The sequence below is a fragment of the Ambystoma mexicanum genome, chromosome 2q (assembly GCF_040938575.1).
Source record: "Ambystoma mexicanum isolate Mex_15411 chromosome 2q, UKY_AmexF1_1, whole genome shotgun sequence".
In the NCBI taxonomy this organism is placed as follows: Eukaryota; Metazoa; Chordata; class Amphibia; order Caudata; family Ambystomatidae; genus Ambystoma; species Ambystoma mexicanum.
This window is the reverse complement of record NC_090924.1, coordinates 65,992,276-66,020,009: the sequence shown is the minus strand read 5'-3', so window position 1 is coordinate 66,020,009 and position 27,734 is coordinate 65,992,276. Positions and strand designations below refer to the sequence as shown.

Below are 27,734 nucleotides of genomic sequence, written 5' to 3'. Positions count from 1 at the left end.
AAGGTGGGCACCTCTACTCCCATAGAGTATCTGCAATTGGAATTGGGATTGACATCCCTGAAGGCACAACTGATGATACGTCAAGGCCAGCTGCGCATAAAAGTTAGTTCCAACCCACAATGTCAGCTGCTTGCTAACTATGCGATAATGAGGAGACACCCCATAGTGGAAACCATAGAGCATATGGTCAATTAATGGCCAGACTCTATGAGAAGATAGGCTGGAAACCAGAATTTGTCCTTGTCCGCCAATGCAACTTTTCCGCTTTAAATTGCGAACTAACAAATTGCCATTACTGATCTTTTTGGGAGCGAGAACTAAGATACCAGAAGTAGAAAGGACATGTAAAATATGTAATGTTTTCAGGGAATTAGAAAGAACAAGACATGTCCTCACCCAATGTAAAAAATTAGATATTATCTATATGACATTATTGGGGGGGTTGGTTCATGATTATGAATCAATAAAACATCAGGATTTCTGGAATTATTGTATGACTACAGAGTAAGAAAGAGTCAGTATGGCATTGTTTCGAGTCGGGGGTATTGTGGAGAAGTCTTTGGCGGAAGTTAGTGCGTTAAGGTAGACATGAGACTGGCTCGCTGTAGATAAGGATATTCATTATTTTAATTATTTATTGCCTGAGGTCTATGACCTAAGATTTTAATTTGTTATATGATAAGGAATGGTACTGACCATCATACAGGGTTCCTGGGTGACAATACCTAGTTAAGAAGCAGTGGCTGCAGCTGTCTAACTTATGTATAATCCTTGCCTAGAGTTGATATGTACACTTCCGCCTAAACCTGGCATGTGATTTAGCACACCTCCGTATTGCATAATTGTATTTTCATTTGTCCTACATGGAGATGCTGTGAGTAAGAGTTAGAAAATGGTGATTTTATTTCTATATAATCACTCGTGTTTTATTGTGTCTCATTGTGCTCTAGAACCACTTCGGGATGTAAAAAAATGTAAGCATAGTGTATTGCATACTGTATTTTATTAATCTATTTTAGATGCTATATTATGCTACCCTAATGAAATTAATTTAATTGAATGATATGCCAATTTTGGCACAAATTTGAATGAATTCGATTGATACATTTTATGTATTGCTTTTTATGTTGTTTGTAGAGGTTCTTTGAACCATATACAAATAAATAAATTATAATAAGGTTAAAGCAAACTGAAAGAGTTCCAGTGAGGAGGAGATTTGGGCAGGGGAGGGGCAGGAGCTGGGTGCGAATGGACATACAGTTTAGCATGGCAGTCAATGGCTGGGCAAATAACCAAACACCTTAAAGCGGTGTACCTCCTCATGTACCATTTCACCCCATCTGTAGTCTAATGCAACTGTTTCCGCTTATAGGTGGTTCTGCCACCTAACAGCCAAACTAATTACCAAAAAGCCAATACATTAGCAACATCAGAAAGGATATATGAGATGGGGACCCTTGAAAATAATGGGCAGGTGAGATGAACATTGTAGATGGAGCTGAAAAATTGATGTTTACTGAGACTCCCTACCCTTGTGTGGCAAATGATAGAACAAACTTAGCGGAGCAGCATTCTAGACCAGAACAAGCTGGGGCAGGTGGCACCTGAGAAAGCTGAGTGTTTCCTCCCAGTACTAAAACTCGGAGGGAGAGGAGAATTCCTGAAGGAATATCCATATTCCCCACTGAGAGTACCTCCTCTCCTAAAAAATAGAATGGTGAACAAGTTGTTGAAGATTGGGGCAATCAAGAATGCTGAATAGCAAAAGCAAAGTGCAAAGAAATAAGCGAAAAATGTAATGAAGTTGAGGCTCTACTGTTTTCTTTTTGTACTCCTCACATGATCTCTCAATGTACTATGCTAACCAGGGCAGATGAGATGTGTAGTCCAAAATATCTGTAGGGCCAAATGTTGCCCTTGTCGAGCCCCAAACCCCACCACACGAAAGAATGGCGAAAATATGAAACGAATTGTGAGCAACAAAGTATTGGATTTTAATGTTTAAAAGATGACCTACACAGCCTCTCTAATAATAGGAGTATGTAAGTACTTGGCTCACTCAGGCAAGTATGCCCCTTGATGGTATGAAGTATTTCCAGCTGCATACATCCAGATGTGCCGCTGGATGACTGTGGAAAGATCAGCCTACCTGATTGTTTCCGAACATTTCTTGTGAAATAGTTACCTTGGAGGGGCATTGCCTAAACCGGAACAACTATTTGATATTATCAGGATGTGTAAAAATACAACCAATGTGATCAAATCGCCCTAGGATTTTACAGTGCCAAATTTAGAAAATTGGAATAAAAAGAAAAGAGGAAAAAATCCCATCCATACGTGGGAGGGGATATATAATGCACAGATTAAGGTCCACCTTAATCTGACGCCACTGTACCTTACTTACGGAAATTTCATCCAAAATAAACTGGGCTACTCTACCTGCCTCAGTGCCAATTTACCAGAGCAATGGCACCTACTCTTTCTGAAAAAAATCTGAGTGTTGAATGACGTGGTGCCCTCCTTCCATTAAAATAATGAACTACTCCTACTAACAATGCCAACATACCACCTGCCTCACAGTGAGCCCTTCTCACTCTCTTTATCTCACACTTATAACACTGACGCCAACTCAGACCTTTCCACTCTTTTTTAATCACTCTCGCTTGGATTAGGATTACCATGCAGGCGCTTGATATAGCCACTAACCCATGCCTCCCATAATATAAGGGAGAGGCAAATACACTTAAGGTGATGTATGACAAAGATGCTGCATCCAAAACAAACGATCAGCCTGGTTTGTACCCACACGCTGTGCCATTTTAATGATATGCAAGATGTGTTCCACAGGTAAGACATGCAGTGCGTATAGTTCAAATAAGCAAACCATAGGAGGTGTTACTTGGGTGTAGACCGACGACCAGACATGGGTGTAACAGAGACATTTTTGCAACAACTAACAATTAAAATCCCTTTGAAGTGCCTTCTGGCTCAAAACACACATTCATCATCCTGTAGAAGCATGTTAACCCTCTGTATATGCTGGTATCTTTTATTGAGGTAAACCAGTCAGGAATGTGCCACTAAACCCCAGATGAGTGGCACCCAAGGATGTTGAGTAGTGCGTGGTGGAGGTCGAAGAGGACCAGTAGGCAGGGGTCCTATGTTATCCATGATCTGAAGAAGAGTTGATGAGCTGGATGGTCAATGTTTCCATGCAGCAACATTGTCAGAAAGCAGACTGGTAATCTCAGCAGAGCTTGTGTTGGGAGATAATGATAGAGTGTGCCTATCGGTCGAGGGTCGTTTTCTTTAGCAAAGGGGAGATTTGAACGGTCTTCACTTTTTGAGGGGAAATTCCTTGAATGAGGTGGGAGCTGACATGGAGGAGTGGTGTGACTGCTCTACCGCCGATATTTTTCTGATGGAGGGGGTCATCTTTGTACCTGGTGCCCTTGCGCACTGAGAGTATGCTGGGGAATCTTTGATTGTTATGGTCTTGAAAATTGGGCCGTCTGAGCGTATTGCGTGGGATCGTAGGGTTATCTGCAGTGTGTTGTCCAGGTGTACCCCCATCTTGTCTACCTTGCTTGAGAACATTTTGTTGATAGTGCTGCATTTGACAGTGGGGTGCTAGAACTTGCATAATCAGGCAGTAGTGGGCTTATGCCTTTTTATTAATGGCTGAAAAGGCGACTCTGCTTTTCTTGCATGATGTTGTAGTTTAGTTGTTTGTTTCTGCTAAGGTGATGAGTTATCTGCCTTTTAATGACCTGTGTCGATCTACCATTGTCTGTGTAGCTCATGGACAAGTTTAACTTTTGTGAAGTCTTTGCTGTTTGCAATAGTGCTCTTTGGTTTGCACATTAATCATTGGATCCAGTTACTTATTTTCTCCCCCACCTCTCTTCAAACATTAAAAGAAGAGAGGTTACACAGGTTGATTTAGGAGAGGGTGGTCAACCTCTAAATGCCTAACATGGACAAGATGAAAGGGGACAGCACTCCTGTGGTTATAAAGCTCATTGTAAGGAGGGAGAAGCTTGCCATGCAAAAGGCCACCGGGAGAACGTTGCAACGTCACATACCTACGCACAGGCCGGAAGCTGGGGCGCAGAAGTTACCGTGTTGAGATGAGGACAAAAGAGGGCAGCTGGCAAGGGAAACGTGAGGCAAGAGAGGTTAGGGGAGGGTCACCTGACGGTGGCGTGGAGTGCTGCAGGGGACCTCCCTGAAAAGGACGCAGGCGAGAGAGACACTGGCATAGTGGTGGAGGATAGCAGCCTAATGCTGCCGACCTTTGGAAGAGGCAGCCTGTGAAGAGTGGCCAGCGCACCTAGATCAATTTAGTTGGCCTCTGCGAGGGAAGCAGGCATGAATCAAACAGTGCTAAGGTGGTTGTTTAATGTGTCACACTTGGCTGGCTGGTAGAAAATTCTGTTCCAGGGGGGAATCATCCTTCTATTGGAGATGGCGCTGGCACCCACTAGGGTGCTACCATCGACTTTGCTATTGCAACATATTTGTAGGCCACAGTGCAGATCTGTTTGCATTTGCTATGCATATTAAACACTTGAACCTGAACCTGAATGCTAGGTTTGAAGTCAGATTTAGAGGTTCTGCAAGTGGAATTTGGTTTTTCAGGCCTGCCTTTATTTTGGCTTAATTTTCTCTGAACTATGAAGAGCCTTCCAGAAAATAGGGACTCTACGAAAGAAAGTGTCTGTGGGAAAGCTAGTTGTCTATAGTAATAAGGGTTCGAGGGGATTGGGTCCTCTGACGTATTCCATATCTATGACAGGCAATAACCACAGCTGTGCTGCTTAGGAAAATGTTCTGGGTCCTGCGTCGATGACGTCGATACGCTGTCCTGAGGTTCGCTTCGGAGATCTCGGCGCGCCTCGGTTCTTCTGAGTTCTGTTCTTTCGGTTCTTCAAACCTGTTCGTTGTGAAGATTTCCTTGATGTCTTCGTCTTCTTCCACCCCGCGGCAGGGTTTTAAGAAGTGTCGGGACTGCAGGTCCAAGATGTCATTGACGGGTTCGCACGACGCCTCCTCTGGTGCCTCGGTGAGGACCACGACACGGATGACTGTGTAGACTGCCAGTCGCTTACATCGAAGGCCTTGCGGGAGCGTGAGAAGAAGCTTTCTCTAGGTAAGGTGGCCAAGCCCCGGAATTCGAGATCCACTGAGCTTTTCGACTGACGATTCGAGGGGCGACTCTCCGCATCGTCGGCGTAAGTCTGGGGGGTCTCGGTCCAGGAGTAGGTCCCGCCATTCCTCTGCCTCTTTGAGGCACTCACGGAAGCGCTGGCATCGGTCGCCTTCCTCGTCCGAGGACTCCGCACGTCAGCGGGTAGCTTGTCCCAACAAGCATTCCACTCCTGCGGAATGGAATTCATTTCGGCAGGAGATGATGGCGATTTTTCAGTCGCAGGGCTCCGGTCCGTCCGTGCCGTCGAAAGATGCCGGCCGTGACTGTGCTAGAGACGCCGCTCGCACATCTTCGGGCTTGAGCGGTCGTCGCGATCACCGGGCACCTTCGAGATCCCGGTCGGACAAGGATGGTCGCTCTAGACATGCCCGTTCCAGGTCCCGGTCCTTGATGCCCTCGAGACCGTCGGAGCCTGTGAGATCTTCAAAGAGGAACTTAACGCCTTTGGCACCAAGGTCGTCGAGGGACTCTCTCGAGGCTCTGCCTCCGAGGAAGCCGTCGACGCCATCGGCGCTCAGGCTGTCGAAGGACACGCTCGGGGCTCTGCCCTCAAGGACTATGTCGAAGCCATCGGTGCCACGCTTGATGTCAACGCCGATTCCATAAACGCCTTTCGAGGCTGCTTTGTTCGAGGTACCCTGTGGCACGGTGGAACCCCCTAGAAAGGCTCTGGCCAAGGCTAAGAATGTCTTTGTCCCTTTTTCTGTGCCCTCATTCCAGCCTCTGGATTATATTTCTGAGGTGGATCAAGGGTCTGAGGAAGGTATGGTTCCTGAGGAGGTACCTGACAAGATTTTGTCTGGTCGTAGCCAGATTGAATACCTGCGTCAGTCGTTGCACGACGCCAGTGGTCTAGACACCTCTCCGGAGGTGGAGTTCTGTAGGCCTGAGCTTGGCACCCATGCCGAGTCCTCGTACCAGCACCTTATGTCGAGGGTCAAGGAATACTTGAGGTGGTCAGTACCACCAGTGGATTTTCTTCAGGATGACCTGACGGATATCCTCGACCAAGGTCCACCAACTGACCCGGTACTGCCATTCCATATGGTCTTGCAGAGAAGGGTGGCAGCAGCTTGGACTGCTCCGGAGAATCTCCCGGCAGTGAGCAAGTCTTTGCCGCGAAAATACCGCCCAGCCAGTAGCGACCCCTGCTACTTGACCACGCACCCCACACCGGAGTGTTTTGTGGTGCAGGCGGCTATGGCCCCAGGGAAGCAGGTGTCGTACCCTACGATCCCTCCTGATAGGGACGACAAACGTTTTGATGGCTGGGCGAAGAAAATGTTTTCTTCAGGGGGTATGGCTTTGCAGGCAGCCAACTCCGTGTGTGCCTTGTCACATTTCACGCACACTCTGTGGAACTGTATTTCGTTAGCAGCTGAACATATTCCCAAATGGGAGGAACGGGATGGTTTTCTTGCTATTGTGCAGGATGGCAAGGATGCCATGTGTGAGTCAGTTCAGTCGGGTCTGGACATGGCAGATTGTGTCAGCCGGTCCATGGCGGCGAGCACCATAATACGCAGGTTTGCCTGGTTGCGGGAGTCGGGGTTTGCTCCTGATGTGCAAGCCCGGCTCCTCAACATGCCCTTTGATGGTGAACATCTTTTTGGCAGCAAGGCTGACGAGAGCCTTGAGAGGTTGCAGACCTCCAAAGCTGCAGCAAAGTCGTTGAGTGCTGCGGTTTGCCAACCTCTGCCTTTTTGTCCTAGGGGACAGCCATGGAGGGGTGGTTCCTTTCGATATTACTCATCCTTTGGTAAATCGAGAGGAGCTGCAAGTCAAAGGGACCACCGTAGGAGTGCCAGAGGTGGAAAACAGGGTACTCGAGGTGCCAAAGCCGCTCGGGCAGTTGCCTCTTTGCCCTCAGGCACTGCCACAGCCAATCTCAGCTCAGTCATGAGGCCATGTCCCATGGTCCGCCGGTTGGGGGAAGGCTGGCGCAGCATCTTGTAGAGTGGCGTGCCATTACTTCACATGTGTGGGTTCTGGAAATCATAGCCCACAGCTACTGTCTTCCTTTCCGGCAGAGGCCTCACGACAATCTACCAGGTTATTTCTCTTTGAAGAGTCCGGATCCGCTCCTTGCGCAGGAAATACAATCCCTGCTGAAGAAAGGCGCCATAGAACTGGTGCCTGTAGCGGAGAGGAACAAGGGATGGTATTCCCCTTATTTTTTGATTTCGAAGAAAGACGGGGGGATTGAGACCCATCATGGACTTGCGCGGTTTGAACAAGCTCCTCAGGAAGGACAAGTTCAAGATAGTTAATCTTTCTCAATTCTCTGAGCAGGCAGAGCGTTATCTCTCACGAGTGGGAGCTGGCTCAGGAGATTCTCCTGGAGATCTTCGCCCTTTGGGGGACCCATCAAGTGGATCTCTTTGCCTCCAGTGTCAACCGGAAGTGCGAAAGGTTCTGCTCGTGGGAATTTTCTCCAAGAGGAGCCTTAGGAGACGCGTTCATGGTGGAGTGGTCCTTCCCACTGCTGTAGGCGTTTCCTCCAGTCTCCGTCATCCCGCTGCGGAGATTACAGAGGTTCGGTTCCCGGATGATCCTCATTTCTCCGGCATGGGCCCGGAGAACGTGGTACCCGGACCTTCTCGACTTGTCCATCTGCCCTCCACGTCGTCTTCCCTACCGAGACGATCTGCTCTCGCGGGAAGGGGGTTCTCCATCCATAGGTCAGACCCCTCAACCTTCACGCTTCGCTTCTGAAAGGTTGAGGTATAAGGATTGGGACCTCCCTGAAAACGTGATGGAGGTGTTGCTTTCGGCCAGACTGCCTGCAACCAAGTCCCTGTACCGTTGCCGTTGGAGGAAGTTCTGCGACTGGTGCAGGGGTACGAATGTGGATCCTTTTTCATGTGACATTCCTGTGGTTCTGTCTGTTTTGCTTTTGTTAGCCCACAAGGGCCTACAAGTGGGTACCATTAAAGGTTACCTGGCAGCGCTGTCCATATTTAAGCGCTCGTCGCAGGAGTGTTCTTATTTCAAAATTCCTTTAATTTCTCAGTTTCTCAAAGGGCTCACTAATGTCTTTCCACCATCACCTTTCCAGGTGCCTGGTTGGGATGTGAGCCTTGTTCTAAAAACCCTAATGGGTTCTCCATTTGAGCCTTTACATTCCTGTCCTCTGAGACTGTTAACCCTTAAAACTGTATTTTTAGTTGCGGTCACATCCACTCGCAGAGTGAGGGAGTTGCAGGCACTTTCAGTTAAGCCACCCTTCACTGTTTTTCATAAGGACAGGGTTGTCCTTAGAGTTCATCCTTCCTTTCTTCCGAAAGTTGTCTCGGAATTTCATTTTAGCCAGAAGGTCATTCTTCCGGCATTTTATCCTCCTACGCATCCTGGTAAGGAAGAGGAGAGGCTCCATAGGTTGGATCCTAGGAGAGCTTTAAGTTTCTACATTTCACACATGTCCTGGGTCAGAGTGGACGATCAGCTCTTTATAGGTTACGCTGGAAGGCGTTTTGGACAAGCTGTTACTAAGCAGACTTTGTCTAGATGGATTATCTTGGCAATTTCTGAATGTTATCGCTTGGCGGTTAAGGACCCTCCGGTTGGCTTACGGGCCCATTCTACTAGGGGTTTGGCTGCCTCTACTGCCCTGCAGAGGGGTGTTCCTATTCGTAACATCTGTGAAGCAGCCACTTGGGCTTCGGTCCATACTTTTGTATCACAGTACTCCCTAGGTTCCATCCATGGGCAGGATCTGGCCTTTGGCAAGGCGGTCCTTTACTGTGAAATTTGATTGGACATTCTAAATTTCTATATTCTAAATTCTTTTCCCTCCTCCATGCGTTGGTACTGCTTTGGGAGTCTGTCATAGATATGGAATACGTCGGAGGACCCAATCCCCTCGAAGAACAAGTTACTCTCTTACCTGGTAACGTTCTTTCGATGGGAATGTCCGACGACGTATTCCATATCGCTCTCTCCCTACCTGTCCCTCTACAGAATTTCTTATGCGATTGCAGCTTACGTTTCCGCAAGGCTTTCTGTGGTCATACTGGCAGATGATTGGTGCCACACGTTCTGGGGAAAAACTACAACTGAGGCTACGGGTGTCGTGTGTCCTACTTATAACATCCAGTGACGTTGGCTCGATGGAGGCCCTCGAAGACAGCGTATCGACGTCATCGACGCAGGACGCAGACGCCGAAAATTTTCCAAAGCAACACTGCTGTGGTGATTCGCTGTCATAGATATGGAATACGTCGTCGGACCATCCCATCGAAAGAACGTTACCAGTTAAGAGAGTAACTTGTTCTTTTGATCAATACGCTTAATTTTCCTGCTCGTTCTTCCCTTCCATCACTCCTTCTTTCTGAAATCTCAGTATCAATAGTGGTGACTGCCATCTTCTGCGGGCACTAAACAACTTTATATTTCCAGTTGTACACAGGTGGATATTTGTGAATAAGTACAAATGTAAGGAGAGCATAGACCATCCATTAGAAGCATCATTACACAAGGTGAATAACTAGTTCTTGTTGACAGCAGTGACGTTCTATGGACATATGGTTCAACCAAATGCTCTTGGGATGCTGTTGACCGTGTAAGATGACAAGATACTGTCAAATATGTTGAGTTCTTTGCCAAACATTTGAGGTTGCACAAATCATTGTATATGAGGTCTGTGAGGCACTCTAATCATCCGACCATGAGGATGAAACCTTGTTCTATGCCTTGTCGTTCCAGGAGGCTTATGCTATCCAAGGGCCCAGTTTGTTATGCTAATGAAACAGTGTGTCCATTCCAACAGAGGATGCTTTGGGTGTCCCTCTATGCCAGAGGTATTCAAATTGTGGGGTGTGCCCCCCGGGTGCCTGGACAAATTCCTAGGGAGTGGGAGGCGGACCCCCAGCCTAAAATGTTAAGAGAGGAAAGAAAACACGGGCGGGGGAAGCCCTTGGCAGGTGTGGCTTGTCCATAATGGGTGAGGGAGCACCAACCCTGTGGCCCCCTCACCTGTTATGTCGGAGCCTAGGAGCCAGCAGAGTGAAACACTGAGCACTCCCTCTGCTGTTTTTTTTTACAGCTGAGGGAATGCTGGTGGGCTCGCTGAACTGTGAAAGGGAAACTTTGGCAGTTCAGTTCCCCAGCCACACATGTTCAATTAGCCATGCAAGGCTGGGGGAACTTTGCTTCGCCAGCCTTGCATAGCTCATTGGAAATGCTGGCTGGGGAACTGCATGTCTGTATGTGCGAGGGGGAGCTCCTGATCCTCCATGTACATACAGACAGAGCAGGCTGGAACAGAGCGTTTCAGCAACCAAACTCATTCCCCTGCATGCAGGAACCAGGAAGCTCTTGCTTCCTGATTATTGTTCATGTTGCAGGAGCTGGAACGCTGAGGAGGAAACGTAAGGCCAGGGCAGAATGTACGTTTATGTTCATTTATGTTTTATTTATGTGTACGAATGCGTGTATGCTCGTGTTATGAGTGTGTGTATGATGATGTGTGCTCATGTGAATGATAGAGTGAATGCTGTGTGAATGTGTGTGTTTGTGTTTTGTGGAGCTGATTTTGTCTATCAGGGGAGGAGGGGGATGTAAAAATGCCTTTTTTGCACAATCCCCCTACCCACCTGCCAAAATCGGCTCTCCTTCTGATATTTATTTACTGGACATCTATCATAGATGGCCAGTAAAAAATACCGTGCCTGCCCCCTTGTCCCCCCCCAGCACCAACTGCAAACTGTTTGGCCTTTTACCTAATGCTTTTTAAAAGTATTCTTTAAAATGCAACATTTTAACCCATTATTTTAAACAATTCCCGGGGGGGAGAATCCCTCCCAAAACCCCTTTGATTAGCTCAGGCTCCCTCACTAAGCTCGTTTGGGGGCATATCATATATTTATGCCCCTGCACTTAAAAAATTCACCAGCCGCCACTGTCCCTGGCACTTTGCTGGGGGCGGGGTGGGGCACGCCCAACGACAGTGGTGGGAGCAGGAGGTGGGGAGCCATGGCATAGTGGTGGGAGCAGGGTGGAGAAAGCCCATGGACATTGGTGGGAGCAGGATGGGGTGAGCCCAGGGACTGGGCTAGGAGTGGGATGAGGGAGCCCCATAGACTGTGATGGGAGCAGGTGGGGGAGCCCAGGCACTGTACAGGGACTAGGGTGCAGTGATGGCGCATGATAGGTCATAGCCATTTTGACTTACTGTGTATTTGGCATTTTTGGGGGGCCTGGCCTGCCCACATTTTGCTCGGCGGGGGGGCAGGGGCACAGGCCAATAAAGTTTTAAGACCACTGCTGTAAGCTATGAAGGTTGCTGGCATACAGTAGAACGTTCTAACCTCATCTTTATTTGGTTGTCTTTTAGAGCACTTTGGGTCATGAGAACAACAAGGACACCAGGCTGCTGTGGGTCAGCACCAGCGATTATGTGATAACCGTTGGATTCCGACAGATGAGAGACCGAGAGGCGAAGCTCTGGGATATACGGAAGTTCAGCAGTTCTGTAGCGTCCTTCTCACTTGACACATCTTCAGGGTAGGAGTTCTACTTTCCTTGAAATATTCCTTTTCATGATCTTTAATACTATTTGCAATTTGGTTTTGAGTACAAGCGTCTGATATGCTGCTTTCATATAGGGCTGACTGCAGAGGATATGAGACGCATTTGGTAGTGTGCGTGTAGGGTTATTAGGTGTGCAGTAACTGCGATGGAAATGATGAAGGGAGGGCATTTTTGGAAGTACTACAATAAGTATTTGGGCACCCACTAGAAGTGGTACAGATGTTCAGGCCATCGCTGGGATTGGAAACTGACTTTGGCGCTTATTAGAAGAACCGGAGAAGTCATTAACAATATTGAGGCCCATTTTAAATGCTTACGTTGCAATTAGATTTCCCAGAGCTGTTCATTTTGTTCTTTTAATAATGACGTTTATGTAAAGCGTCCGTACAACGATGGCAGTAGTTCAATTTCGATGAATGAAAAAATGTAGCAATTTCACCATCAGGTGCACTGATAATCAACACACGGTAGGTGCCGTATGTCGGGACACCGGGAAACCTGTTCTTTATAAATGGGTTCCTGCTTGGTTAGAGACTGAGAAAGCCTCGGAGGAATGGTATACTAAGGTAGGGATGGGTGATGGCCAGGCACCTGGATGAGCCCATTCAGTGGGTGAGCACAATTTGTGAGCCGGTGCATTAGATATGCCAGTATTATTAAAAGCTGTTAGGTTGATCCTTTAGGACAGGAGTCTGTAACATGTGGCTCTCCAGATGTTTGGACTGACTCCTATGATCACTCCCTATTGGGAAGGTGTGAGACAGTCATGGTAACAAGAGATTACACAGACGAGAGTAATAGTTTGTTAAAAACTTTCTTGATATTTTTGGGTTGGTTTAACACCTATCTTGCCATATAACTAAGGTGGGTTTTTCCCAACCTAAATAAATTAAGGAAAGTCTGTGTAAATCCAAACCAAAAAAAGCTGTCTGTATCAAGACATATGCTTGCCCTCACATCTAGTACTAAACACAGTGTAGGGATGTTCTTTGTTAACTAAACAGTGTCGAAACACAAATATCGAGCTACCTCTGACTCCCTTCCGCAAGTTCGGGCTATAGTTCCAGTATATGCTTGTTTCAGCTAATTCACCTAGCCTTGGAATTCCCTTCAAGTCCTAAACACACTTGTGTTTCAGCATGGGGTCTGGCATGGATTCACATGCTCATGAATATTGCCCTTTGTGAGGCCGGGAATCCTCGGTAAAAGAAAAAACAGTTTCACTTTCACTTACAAACTGTATTTCTCCTCTAAACCAATCACTGTACTCTGGGTCATACTGCCCGCAGCCAATGACAGTCCTCTCCCTAAGCCCCTCCTCTGGTAGCCATCTTCAGATTTTTAATACATGTTTCAGTTTTGGGAGTCCTCGAGTTTTGCTCCGTGAGCTACTTCTATGTTTTTCTGTTTTTCGACCGAAAATGTTTCTATTTTTGTCAAAAAAGAGCCTGTCTGCTCTTCTCTCCATCTGCCGAAAGTGGGGATCTGTTTGTTGGTGAATTTCAAGCACCCCTCAAGGGCGAGGATATTCAAAGTAATGTCTCACCCAGTACCGACCGTTCCAAAGAGTGGGCTTCTAAGTCCTTTGAGGGCGCCACATCCGTGGGGGCCCAAGACCAGGCCAAGCACCGCAAGTCCAGCTCCAGCGGGGTCAATGGGCAGGGTGCGATCAACATCACCATCTGCCTCCATCACCAGCCAGCGATCGAGCTCCTCCTCGAAGAGGAAATCGCACAAGCTGCAGGAGAAGCCTGAGAAACCAAGGCCAAGGATAAGGCATCCGACCTGCCCAAGAAAACCCAGGCGGCACAGGAGAAGTCATTGTCGACGAATGAACTGGTGGCGGCTGCTCTCATGAACGCAAAAGTGGCTGACCCCGTGAAGGTAACCCCTATTGCGCCCAAGGTGCCCCTGCCTCAGAGGCGGGAAGCATCCACTGTGACTGTGGCAAGGCTAGCTGGCACGCCGGAGAAGAGGATGCCGTCTCTGAGCCCGGCCCAACCCCTCAAGAGTCCAAAGTGGGGGGGAAGAGTGAGGATGTCCCAGGCATTGTCCCAGGCCATTGAAGTTTTGTCCGCAGACGACGAGGACCAGGAGTCCCTACTCACGGTCCACAAGGATGTGAAGGACGACGATTGCGACGGCGCAGGGCCTAGCACTCCGGTCACGCTAGTTCCGCAGAGGGATGTATCTCTGGACATCCTATCAACCTTGCACACATTGGTGGCTGAAATCCAGAGAAGGATGCCGCTATCCCCGGTTCCTTAGCCCCCCGACCAGCCTCTGGCTAAGAAGAGGAAGCCTCCCCCCGGTGGACCAGGATACGGGGACAGACACAGCCACGACAGACAGCGATATCGTCACTGCAGGCCCATCTCTGCATCCGAGAGCGTTCCCATCGAATGAGGTGGGGTTGTTGCATTCCATGGTTGCCAAAGCTTGTGAACCTTTGCAGCTGGCGCATGAGGTGACCAAGAAGGAGGGTATCCTGTACCAGAGGCGACGGGCAAAAACTAAGATCGTCATGGCGGTACCCCTGCTGAATGACATGTGGGAGGAGGGCCTTGCTCTCTTGAACAACCCTTGCATGGCCCCAGCCAAGTGGGATAGGCTGGAGAAAAAGTACCAGGTGCCTGATTCCGCACCCAAGTGCCTATGGTTTCAACCATTGCGGGACTCTGTGGTGTAGCGACTATGCGGAAAACATCATCGAATCCTTCATCATCGTCCTCAGTCCCTCCGGACAGCAAGGGAAAGAAGTTGGACGCCATGGGAAGGAAGGTTATCTACATCGCAGCGTCAACCATTAAAGCTGCCAACGTGCTGGCGATCATGGCCAGGTACGACAGGGAGCTGTGGTACAAGCTGGGCTCGTTTCTGGGGTTCCTTCCCGACGACAAGAGGGTTGACGCGATAGCCCTGTTCCAAGAGGGAGAGGTGGCTTCGACCATGACATCACAGTGGCACTGGACATTGCCGACACAGGTTTCCAGCAGATGGGAAACGGTGTCTGCCTCCGTCATCAAGGCTGGCTGAAGGCCATGAATTTCAGCAAAGAGGTCCAGGTGAGGGTGCTGGACATGCCTTTCAACAGGGATAACCTTTTTGGGAAGGTTGTCGACGAAACCCTGCAGACCATCAAGGCAGATACAGAGACGGTCCGTTACCTGAGCACGCTCCAGCAACCCCGCTCTTCCTTTCGCTCCTCCGGAGAAAAGTCAAGCAGATCCTCAAAGGGTTTCTCTTCGTACCGCCAGGCCTCCAGGTCCACGAATCAGGAGGACTACCGTGGCTGTTCCAATGCCTACAGTGGAGGTGGTCAGCATCAGCATCAAAGCAGGACTGAATAGGCCAGGACGTCAGTCCCCCACCTGTGCACCCCACCTGCTAACGGGATTCGTCAGGGAGTGGAGGAAGATTTCCACCGACAAATGGGTGCTGGATGCATTCGCCCACGGACATACCCTGGAGTTTCAGCACAGGTGTCTGCGGAACCCTCCTGTGGTTCGGCAGAAGCAGCACATCTCTCAGCTCTTGGTGGAGGTACAGGCCATGCTGTTAAAAACGGCAACACAGCTGGTTCCACAACGACTCTGGGGCTGCAGAGTCTGCTTCAGATATGTTTTAGTCAAAAAGAAGCCCGGGGGCTGGAGGCCCATTCTGGACCTGCAACGCCTCAAATACCTAAAGTCCCAAAGATTTAGGATGGTCACGTTGCAGCACGTGCTTGGCCAACTGGAGGAAGGGGATTTTTTGACATTGCTGGACCTGGACCTACTTCCATGTCCCCATTCACAAAAAGCACTGAACGTTCCTACACTTCGTGGTTCAGGGACGGCACTACCAGTTCGAGGCCCTACCATTCGGCCTGAAGTCAGCCCCCAAGGTGTTCATGAAATGCCTGGCACCGGTCGCTGCCCATCTGTGTGTACGGGGGATACACGTGTACCTGTATTTGGACGACTGGCTCATTCAGGCCAGTTCGCAGGAGTTGGCCGTCGGACACACTGAGACGACCGTCCAGCTGCTGACGGATCTGGGATTCTCCATCAGTTATCCTAAATCCTGCTTGACACCATCGCAGAATGCACTGTTCCAAGGAGCCAGACTCCATACAGTCTCCTGCCTAGCATCGCCTTCGGAGGGGAGGGTGGTGGCCATTCTGGGAAAAGTGCAACGACTGTTGTCACTAAACACCGCCAGAGTGCGGACCATCAAGTCTATTCTCGGCTTGATGTCGTCTTGCATCTACCTTATTCGGGTTACGGAAGCAACCTCATCAGGTGTCCAAAACCTTTGCGGACAAGATCCTGCTTGGCGAGGAGTTCCGTTGGGCGATTCGGTGGTGGGGCCCCCCGTACCAGGAGACGGTCACCACAGATTCTTCCCTGGAAGACAGGGCAGCCCACACCGGACGTCTTCACACCAGGGGGCCTGTGGCAGGCGGAAGAGAAGGATCTTCACTCCAATATCCTGGAGCTGAGGGCAGTGTTCTGGGCCCTTAAGTCATTCCTTCCATCTCTGAAGGGCAAGGTGTTGAGGATCTTCACAGACAACACCACCATGATGTTCTATATCAGGAAACAGGAGGGCACTAGATCCCCAGCGCTCTCCAACGAGGCGCAGGAATTGTGGCACTGGGCTGTCGGACAAGAGATGTACCTCATCTCCTTTCATCTGGCGGGAGTCAAGAACACCATTGCTGACTCCCTCAGCAGGGAGTTGGGCTTCTGCCATGAGTGGGAACTTCGGCAGGACCAGGTGGACCGCATCTTCATCAAGTGGGGCAGGCACAGATCGATCTGTTTGCGACAGCGGTGAACTCTAAATGCCAGAAGTTTGCCAGCAGGTTCCACCAACCAGGGAGCATGGGGGACATGTTCTCCTTCCCGTGGGAAGGCCTGTTTCTGTGCATGCCCCCCCCCCATTGCCTCTCCTGCTGCGAGTCATCAATCAACTCAAACAGTGCCAATGCATGATGATACTCATCGCACCGGCGCGGCCAAGGCAGATTTGGCACCCGGATCTTCTCAGCCTGTCAGCGTCCCCTCCGGTCAAGCTGCCGGTAGTTGCTGATCTGCTTACCAGAGAAGGAGGCGCATAATCCTGCATCACGACCTAGGATCGTTGAACCTTAGCGCTTGGCTCCTGCAGCCCTAGAGTTTGGAGAATAAGAGTTGCCAGCGGACTGCAGAGAGGTCCTTGCCAAGGCCAGACCGTCGACTCTAAAGTGTAACGGTCACAAGTGGAAGCGTTTCGCTACATGGTGCCGGTAGCAGAAGATCACAACCCTGCAGATTCGTCCATGTCCTTGGCAAAGGCGGGACTGGCACATGCCTCTATCACGGTGCATCTGGCGGCTTTCCCCCGCTACACCAGATCTCCAGGAAGATCTTCTCTTTGGCCCCACCGTCTCGTCAAGGAGTTCCTCAAAGGACTGTTTCAATCTTTTCTGCCGGTGAAGGCTCCTGCCCCGGCGTGGGAACTCAGCGTGGTGCTGACAAGGCTCATGGGGGCTTCAAGTCTATGCACTGGGCCCTTCTCAAGTTCCTCTTGTGGAAAACGGCATTCTTTGTGACCATTCCCTCTGCCAGGAGGGTAGGTGAGATCCTATCCTATCTGGCAAACCTCATTATCTGACTTTGCACGAGTCAAGGGTGGTGCTGAGTACGCACCACTCTTTTATGCCGAAGGTTCCATCGGAATTCCACCGCAACAAACCTTTGGTGTTACCTGTGTTTTTCCCGAAGCCTTTGTCACCGGCTGAAAGGGCCTTGCACTCGCTGGACGTTGCTCGTGCCTTGAAGTTCTATGTGACACGCACAAAGAGTTTTTGGAAGACGTCTCAACTGTTTGTGAACTTTGGTCCTATGAACCATGGGAAGGCCTTGTCCAAGGCTTCCATTTCAAGGTGGCTCTCCGGCTGCATCATGCACTGTCATCAGTTGGCGAACCGACACTGCCCCGGCCGTCCGAGAGCCCACTCCACCAGAGCGATCGCTGTGAAGACAGCGTTCTGGTCTTGTGTGCCCCTGCAGGACTGCTACATGGAGGTCCACGCACACCTGTACGAGATTCTACTGCATCGACAGGGATTCCAGGGGGGAGTCAAGAGTCGGCCAAGAAATGCTGCACAACCTGTTTGCTTGAGGTGAGCCTGTTCCAGAGGTAAGGGTGATTGCGTCTGTTGAGCCTTGTCACCTCCCATGGTTGTGTAATGTGGTACTGCTATGTATTCTTGATTCATGTGCATGTGAATCCATGCCAGACCCCATGCAGGAGCAGGAACAAGTTACTTACATATAACTATTGTTCTCCAGCATGAGTCTGGCATGGATTCACATGCAAACCCTCCCTCCTGCCCCATTGTGGCTCTTCTTGGTCATACTGCCACTCTACGTGCTTACCAAATCTGAATATGATTGCCAGAGGAGGTGCTTAGGGAGAGGACTGTCATCAGCTGGCGGTAGTATGACCCAGAGTACAGTGATTGGTTTAGAGGAGAAATACAGCTTGTAAGTGAAAGTGAAACTGTTTTTTCTTTTACTGAGGATTCCCGGGCCTGACGACGAGAATATTCATGGGCATGCAAATCCATGCCAGATCCATGCTGGAAAACAATAGTTGGAGGTAAGTAACTTGTCCCTTCTTGATGTACAATGTTCCGTTAATTTCACAATGTTCCACAAGAGCTCTGGGTTCCCTTCCCTGAAGCTCAAAAGCACCCATTTCTTAAAGTGCAGCATTCATGACTTCCTTTAACAATTTTTAAGGTTGGTTCGGACTCCCTGGTCTTGGCGCAGCTGACAGACGCATGGTCCACCCACTACAGGTCACACAACCAGTTGCCCTTGTAGTTTCTTAATTACTTCCTTAACTGGGTTCTTACTTGACTTCTTTCTTGTTCAAGCTTTTTGTCCACATAATTACTGGTCAGTGATTTGCTTTCTTTGTCACCCCTTTTCATATATTTGATGTTTTCGCCTCCCACTAGTAGCCGCTTTCGCCTTTTAACAGGTTTTCTCGATCAAGCTTTTTGCTCACACTTCACTGCTCCCCCCTCTTCTGCTGTTTTATAACAGCTCTTTATCGAGTTCTTGCTTGCAATACTTTCAGTTCACATTCATTTGTTCAGAGACGCGTATGATTTCCTTATACACGACTATTCTGTTAACTAGTTCCCAGATGGTTCATTGCTGGCATCACATTCGCTTATTCGCTCATTGTCTCTAGATCAGAGACTTTCGACAACATGCCGGCTGTATGTGACCAATCCGATACAATACATTTCAACAGCTTCCTTCTGCAACTTTCATTCGCTGACGTACCAGGCTTCTTGAATTTACTTGAAACTCACTGGTCGTGCTGCTGGATATCACGGCTTATCCGCTCACACTGCGTCTTATTCCTGATAAGACACTCCTGGGTCAGCTTCTTAGCCCAGGAGAAAGAGCACTGCTCTGCCACAATGAAGGGACAGGCCCGCCACACTGTTCTCTTCTGCCAACCTCGGAGGCTCCCTGGGGATGCGGCCACCTCGCCACGCTTCCGAAAACTGCTGCACTCTGCAACTTTTCAGCATCTCAACGCTCCACTGTCCACAGGCTCATCACAGGCTGGACTGGACTTCCTGCTGCTCTCTCCTGACGAACTAACTTCTTTTGTGTGCTCCACCTTTTATTTATTTATTCACATTTGTTAAGCGCACAGCAGCCCGTGGGCATTGTGGCGCTGGTTACAGTAGATGTTCATATCTTAGTTACAAGCACGTACAACATACAAGACGGAGGTGGCATTATGGCGCTTGTTACAATAGGTGCAGATATCATAGCTGCATGCGATGTACAGAAAATGAATTAGCAGCTAATTGAAGAGGGCAGTTTTCAGGTTTTTACGGAAGGCCTGGAGATTGGTTTCAGCTCTGAGGGCTGTGGGGAGCGCGTTCCAAAGCTTAGGGGCAAGATAAGGGAATCCTATTCCTCCTGCCTTGGCCCTAGTGATTCGCGGCACTGTAAGTTGTTTGGTGTACCCTAGTCTGGTAGGCCTTGTAGATTGTGTTCTAGCTAAAGTGTCAGATAGGTAAGAGGGTGCAGTAACGTTGATGCATTTGTGTGTGTTAGAGAGAATCGTGAATGTGATTCGGTCTTTTACTGGTAGCCAGTGTACAGTTTTTCTTATTTGAGAGATGTGTTCTTTTTTAGGAATACTGAGAGCTGCTCTAATAAAAGTTGTTTTGGGTGGTTTGGGGTCTGGCTAAGTTTTTTTTGATGTACCAGCTAGGAGGGAATTGCAGTAGTCCAATTTGGCTCCTATGGTGGCTCTCGCAATGTAGAGGCAGTTGTCTTTTGTTACTAATGGCTTTATGGCATTGATAAGTTTGGTACTTAGATCGGAGTCCGATACAATGGCGCTAACTTGTTTATCCATGGATAGTGTAGCATCAATGTGGACTCCGAGCGTTTTAACAGAGGATAGGACTGGGATGACACAGTTGTCAATGCAGAAGTCTAGATATGTCGGACCCAGTTTGGCTAGAGTGGATTTTTGACCAAGAATGAGGATTTCAGCTTTATCCCCATTTAGGCATAAGCCATTCGTGGCCATCCACGCTTGGATTGTGGAGTAAATTTGTTAAAGGGTTGTCGCATCTTGGAGATAGCTCCCGGTGAGGGGAAGGAGCACCTGGGTGTCATCAGCATAGTTTGTGTATGTGATCCCAAGAGCATCCAGTTTATCAAAAAGAGGCTTTGTAAATAGATTGTAGAGCACGGGGGCGGTACAGGATCCCTGGGGGACACCACAGTGTATGATAGTGGGCTCTGCGTTGGCTATATTGGAGAACACTTTCATGGCTCTGCCTTCTAAGAAGGGGGTGATCCAAGTTGCTGCGTGATTGGAGAAGTGCGCTGAATGCGTGAGGTGGTTTGTGAGGTTGTTATGGTTCACCAAATCAAACGCTGCTGAGATGTCTAGGAGGAGAAGTAGGGCAGGCTTGCCCTTGTCAAGGATGGTGGTGATTTCATTTTTTAGATCTAGTAAGGCGGTTTCCGTTCCATGTCCTTTGCGGAACCCCGATAGTCTCTTTCCTAGGATTGAGTTGGTTTCGAGGTCCAGTTGGATTTGTCTATGGGCAGCCTTATCTAATATTTTAAGAAGAAACAGGACTGGGTTTATGGGTCTGTAGTTATTAGGTTGAGAGGGGTCTAGCGTGGGTTTTATTAGGAGTGGATGTACCCAAGCCTCTTTGAGGCAGTTGGGGACTATGCCTGTTTTGAATGAGGCGTTTATGAAGGCGGTAATGAGAGGAACGAGTTGCTCAGCACATTCTTTGATGATTTTGGGAGGGCATACATCGCCCTTGCAAAGCGAGGGTTTGAGATGTTTAAGGATGTCTAAAACATCTACCTCAGATATTTCAGTGAAAGAGAATTTAGATGGGTTGATATCTGTGAGATTGTGATGGGTTTGCTTCTGGTGGTTCTGTTTAGGTAAAGCTTTGTAATGGTCAGAGATTTTGTTCTGGAGGAGGTCTATTTTTTTTAGCATAGCAGATTGTATGCTGAGCACCAGGCTTCATCTTTAACGATTTAATTCTTTAAAAATGGTAAAGAGTTCTTTAGTTTGTGAGTTAGCAGAGGGGATTCTATTATTGTAGGCTTCCGATTTGGCTTTCAATATGGCGTCTTTGTATTTTTTTGCGATGGTTCGGAAGTTATCTTTAGTGGTGTCACAGGGGTTAGCCTGCCAGGTTTTAAGTGCATGACGTTTGGAGTTGCGCAGATTTAGGAGCTCTTCTGTGAACCAAGAATTGGAGTGGAATGATTTCTTCTCTTTTTTCTTTTCTAACGGGTCAACAGTGTTGATGGCATTGGTCAGTGTGTCTTTGAATAATTCCGCTAGTATGATCGGGTCTGGTGAGAATGGTGGTGCTAGGCATGGGAGGTTGAGATAGGCACTGATGTTCTCTGCAGTGAGTTTTTTAGCGCTTCTGGCTAAAGTAGCCGGTGCTGGTGTAGTACGCTTGGTGCATGGAGTTATAGGGATGGCGAATTGTAGGCAGTTCTGGTCTGTCCATGCGAGGGCAGTATTGGATACAATGGTTGTGTCACAGTTATGGTCTATAACCCAGTCTAGGATGCGACCTTTCGCGTGTGTGGGAGAAGTGACTTTCTGGGAGAAGCCAAGGTCACTAAGGTCCTTCGTTAAGGATGTGGCAGTTTTGTCATTGGCGTCGTTGAAGCCTAGATTAATGTCACCTAGGAGTAGCATTTTAGTAGATTTTTTTATATTGTTTCCTAGAAGGTGGATGACTTGCCCTATGAAATCAGAAGGGGTTCCTGGTGGGCGGTAAACAACTTGTGAATGTATGGCATTTTTTGGCGATAGAGCTATTTTAGCAGATAGGACGTCTATATTATCTTCTCCCTGGTGGGGTATAGGTCTAATAGATATGTTCTCTTTGAATATTAGGGCAACTCCAACTCCTGTTTTGGTTAGCCTGTCTTGTCTGAGGATAGAGTAGCCTTTGGGAAGTGTTATTGTGATGGCTGGGCGGGAGACCTCATGAAGCCAAGTTTCCGTGATGGCTATTATGTCTAAATCTTGGCTGGTGATTAGATCATTAACCTCTAGCGCATGGGCATTGAGAGAGTGTACATTGAGTAGGGCGCATTTGAAGAGAAGGCGTTGGTTGTTCATTTTAGTAGGAGCTGCAGTTCCTTTTTTACATGACGAGGAGGATTGTTTGGTTGTATTGTGGATGGGTATTTGGTAATGCACCTTAGTGCTGCTAAGGTTAATGTCTATCGGGCAGAGGTGACTGGTGTTTGCTCTAAAGATGCTCCTAGATCCTAGGTGGTTATTTCTGAGTGTGACAGAAGAGGGTATGGTAGCAATGTTCATCGGGTGAGTGCGGGTCCTAAGTCTGTGTTGTCTGGAGTTCAGTGTAGTTGGGCGCATCGCTGCATGCGTGGTAGGTTGCAAGGGACTAGGCAGGAAGTCCGTGGCGTTTAGAGTTGAGGCTACTGTTGTACGTGCGGTTGGCTGGATCTGGCTTGCGCGTATTATGGGTGTATATTAGGAGTGAGTGCAGGGTGACTAACGTGCATCTGAGTAGGGGCAGAGTGTACATGATGGATAGATGTTACAATCTATACTAGAACAGTCTCACCAGCGTATAATCCCTTAGGACAATAATCCCCCGGATAAGCCGATAGAGCTATGGGCAATATGTAAACAATAATCTCGTTTGGCATAATGCAGAATGGGAACATAAGTAGTAAGAGGCTTAGCACAGTAAAGGGTTTGAGGTAAGTCCGCTGTGGAGTATGAATGAGAAGAGTTATAAGAAAGTGGTAGTAACAGTCTGCATAGGCTAGCAATCACACAAAGGTGGTACAGTGCTCCTGGTGCAGTAAATGGCAAAATCAAAAGGAGCTAACAATCAGCATGGGCTAGTGAGCACACAAAGCTGGTGCAGTGCTACTAGCGCGAGTAAGTCATCAAAAATGGAGGAAGGTGGTGTCGGATGTTTCAACCCACTGGTCCAGGCCCTGCAACATTACTGTGCATTGCTTGCAGCAGAAACATCAGAATGGCTGCCGGAAAGCATGCTGCTCACTAAAAATCACCAGAAAGTGCGCAGTAAAAATCTGAAAAATAGGCCGCCATCCACTTTTGCCTATGTCAGTGGTAACACCGGAGACCACTGCCAAAACCCATCATTTGGCTGCCCACAGAGCAGAATCATTGCAAAAGAAACACAGAGCTGTTTGAAAATCCGTTTGTCTTGGTTGTCAAATTTGCAACAATTATGGCTCACAAACCACCTAAAAGATCCAACCTCCTTGTTGGGTGTTCCACGTTATTCTACTGCAAGAATCCATACAATTACAATGTCAGCAATCGTATGTTATCAGAACAAAATCCACTTTTAAAGATGCTTGATGGAAAGAAATCTTTTAAAAATGGGTGCAGAACCGTTACTCGCCTCCGACTGGTGCTGGCGATCTCTAAATCTGACAGTAGAAAAAGAAGGGATTTCATCAAATGCCATATAGAGTGCCACACATTTGATTTTAATGTTGAAAAAGACTGGAATTAAAAGATATGTTTGCTGATTTTAAATTTATAAATGTAATGTTTTCACAAGGAACTATGTTACATTTGACCATAAGGTAACCTGATTTAGCTAAAACTTCCAAAAGGCTTTCTTTCCCTCAGAATCTCACACCGTGTTCATTCCCACCAAAAGGAGAGGATTTCGCATTGGCATCTTAATCAGAAGGGGAGGAGATTTCCTCTGCTGCCCTGAGAAAGAAACAATGGGTTCCTTGAACTGAATATAAAATGCTAATTCGGGTGTGACTGACAACAGCTCTGGCAGGAAGGCAAGCCATGTGACCCTCTGACTCAGCCCAGCTTTGGAGGCGGGCCAGACTGGAAATGTGGATAGAAGTGAAGTAAATGTATGTTTTAGAAAAATGCTTATAGTAAAGTGTACTGAACTGACAAAAATATGAAACTTATAGGTTGTTAAAACAAAAAATTTGCTCACAGTTTAAAACTAATTTGGAATCTGTGCGATGTTCTGAGACTGAACCCCGGAAATTATTCATATTGTAGCCATCGTGTTTATGTTAGGAGCATGAAAAATTACAGGAATTTGCCCGGAGGGGATGTTTATGCATGTATAAAAATTGGTGCAGAACTAACATTGAGAAACCCACCAAAAGCGCAAAAAAGTTGTCATTTATCAACCAGAGCTCGTAGGAACATGGGACTTGAACAGAGACGTGTCTTAATTAATCTGTGATGTATATATGTAATGTTAACAAGTTGTGTATCTTGGAAATGTGTTTTTTGGGAAAAATAGATTTTCTATGTAAAAACAAAGGGGAGGGATTTCTTTTGGACCATAAACACAGTGTCACTCTGACTTATGATGACACACTGCTCCTGTCTCAAATCAGGAGAGGGGAAATCCTCTGACCTATCAGATCCTTAGAGGGTTGGGCATAGATAATCTGCCTCCCCACCCACTTTGGAAATGGATAAATAGGGACTGTTGAGGACCCAGAGACTGACACGCTTTCCACTCATCAACTGATTTCTTGGTGAAGCACCCTGCAGGAAGGTCCAGGCTCCAGACTTTAGAACCAGACCCAGAATCCAGACTTTAGAACTTTGAAGCAGGAAGGCTGAATCCAAAAGCTAAACTCTTCTCAGCTGGCCTTCAGAGTCTTTTGCAACCTGATTCTATCCCCTAAACTTCCAAGGGGCACCACAAAATCCAACAGCCTGGCTGAGCTGTTTGGCTATTCTAGCTAATAACCTTGTGCTAGAACCAAGATCCAGACCCATAGACAGAGCGGTACCCAGAATCAACCCGTCTGGTCCAGTCCAAGAGGCCGCGCAGACCAGAGGGCCTTGCTGAGAGCAGAACCCAGTGCCTGAGACCTGTCCAATGGCGAGAGAATCCCAGCCAAACTCTTGACCATATCTTTGACGGGCCCATTCCATTCCAAAGCCATAGGAGTGAGTATTTAGTATAAAACTGTCCATAGTCATCTCTTAGTTTAAAGTAATCCTATTCAATCTATTTTAACCTATCCCAAACTGCATTATAGAATCTTGTGTCCATCCTGAATTCTTCTCATTATATAGTCTGTGATAATTGTAGCGATAATCATCTGTGCGCTGATATTTTCTGAAGAAAGTCAAGTGTCCTGGGGCACAACGATCAGAGTGGAAGGCGCCCTGTTCTGGTGGTTGTCCTGTTGGGTATCTTGTACTTTCATAGCTCCTTAGTATAAGTCCATCTTGATTCCTAATCTTTAAAGCGCATCTTTCATTTTTGAAATCTTGACTCTGTTTCTGAAAAATCTACCTTCACTAAAACCTCTAACTTCTGAACCGTACGTCCTAGAAACGAAATGTAACTGTCATTTTGAAGCTAACATCCTCAGCCTTCAAACAAACCAATTCCTTAATGTTGCTTAGCTCCCATTTGGCCCTGCTGAGGTTTCCCCGTCTGATCTTTGGTGGAGCGCTGTACAGCTTATTTGCCACCTTGCACTTTGTTTCCTGTGCTAGTTTTTTCCAGGTGTACGATAGTTTGGTTAGAGAGAGTTGGAGAGATGGGTCTCTGGGCTGACAGTGAATGTGTGGATGTTTTTTGTCAGTATTTCTGTGATCACGTGCTATTTCATGCTGCAAGTGAATTGTCCCAAAGAGCCTTCTCCTCTTCTTCGGGTAAATATAACAATTCCTGGTGGCGTGTGTGGTGTTGGTTATTTTTGCTCCCAATCACTATTGTGGGCGTAGACTCTGTCTTCTGCTGGTGTTCAGGTCACTGGTATCGTTGTCCATTATGTGCTTGCTTCCCTCACTGTGGATGTAGTCTGTTACTGTGCCTGTACTTGTCAATCAGCGTGCACTGGGATGTTCTTCCCTCTGGTTGGGAAGTGGAGGCTCTCCGCCTCTATGTAGCGGGTGATCTGTACAGCAAGCACATATACCTGCCTGTTAGCTGTCGGATATCTTAACGCATGTGTGACTGGAGCCTCTTTTTGTTAGTTTAAAGGGCCTGCTCAGTTCACTCATAAACTATATTGTTATGGCCCTGATTGCCTTCTGCTTTTTATTTGTGGATTTTCTTGGTTAGGATCTCCAATTCCTGGTCTCCATCGTGGACTCTGGAGTTGCCATGTGTCCTGTGCCAACATCTCATACAAAATCCGTATATTCTAGTTGTCTGTCTGATTTTTGAGTTCAAGCTTTTGTTCGTTTTCCCCAAAAGTGATTTCGAACCCTGTATATCGTTTTTGTGAAATGCAGCGATTCATGTAGTGCGGCTAGTGCTCCGTTTTTAGTTTTGGCTATTAGGCAGCATTTATGCGTCGGCTATGAAATGAAGCTATTGCATTGGAGTACAGCTAGGAAGGAGATGGTGAGCACAGCTGGTAGATGTTATTTGGTTATTTACCCACTCATTGACTCTCAATGGCCGTGCTAACCCCTATAGCCATTCCCGTCCACTGCCTGTCCAATCCTGCCCAAAACACATCTTCCTAGGATCTCTTTGAACAAGCTCATTCAAGCAGTAACATCAAACTTTGGCCTGCCAGTGTTATTTCTGAGCACTGCTGAGAGTTAATGGCTTGATTGCAGCTGTACATTCACTAATGGTCTAATAGAAATGTCTTAAGCAAGCGAACCTTCAGCAACTTCATTTATATATGCCCCTTGCATTGCAGTCCTGTTAAAAAGTTTTGGCAAAGCCAACCATTTTGGCTTAGGCATTGGTATTAGAAAGGCCTTTTCCAGACATTGCTATCATATGCCCAGGTAATCACACAATTGTTCACCTGTTACCATCTTAAGACCAGGTAGTTCCTTTATGGCAGTGCCTGGAAAATGCCTTACCCATGACTATACAAAAGCCATCCGTCAGCTTTGCCATTGTTTGTTTCCTTACAATGTGCTTTGTCTCGGTTTATTATGCGATCACACTCAACTTGGGGAGTTCCTTTCCCCCCAAGCAAGGTGGTGCAAAATAAAGCATTTTTTATTCAGGTTAGCTTTGGTGAGGCCTCCAACCCGTCTCGCACCCAACCCCAATAAATACCTTGTGTCACCAATGGACTAGGAACCAGGCCGGTGTTTAGTAAGAATATGTAATTATTTAAGGTTTGACAAAAAGACTAACATCAGCCACCAATGGTGTGGCAAGACCCAATGTCACAACAGTAACTCTATTCTTCAAACGACACAGATGACATTTTGAAACCTGCAGTACCAACATAGAACAGACTTAATTTCGATTTAACCAAGGGAAAACCTTCACAATACAATACAGGGTCCACAGGAATGGCTTAATTTGAAACAATACTTTTCTCCCAGCAACCCCCACTCTCCAGGCCTCAATTAAATATGACCCCTTTGATTGAAAGGCAGGGTGCAGGGAGTGAGAACACAATGGAGAAATCGC

General features: G+C 47.6%; 1 protein-coding gene across 1 annotated transcript in view; it reads left to right on the top strand.

Annotated features, from left to right (window-relative positions):
- CORO7 (coronin 7) overlaps nucleotides 1–27,734 on the top strand; it is a 1,792,839-nt gene that overhangs the window by 904,349 nt on the left and 860,756 nt on the right. Inside the window, exon 8 of the mRNA XM_069646849.1 lies at nucleotides 11,547–11,716. Coding sequence (XP_069502950.1) covers nucleotides 11,547–11,716 — 170 coding nt within the window. The remainder of the gene's footprint in view (nucleotides 1–11,546; nucleotides 11,717–27,734) is intronic.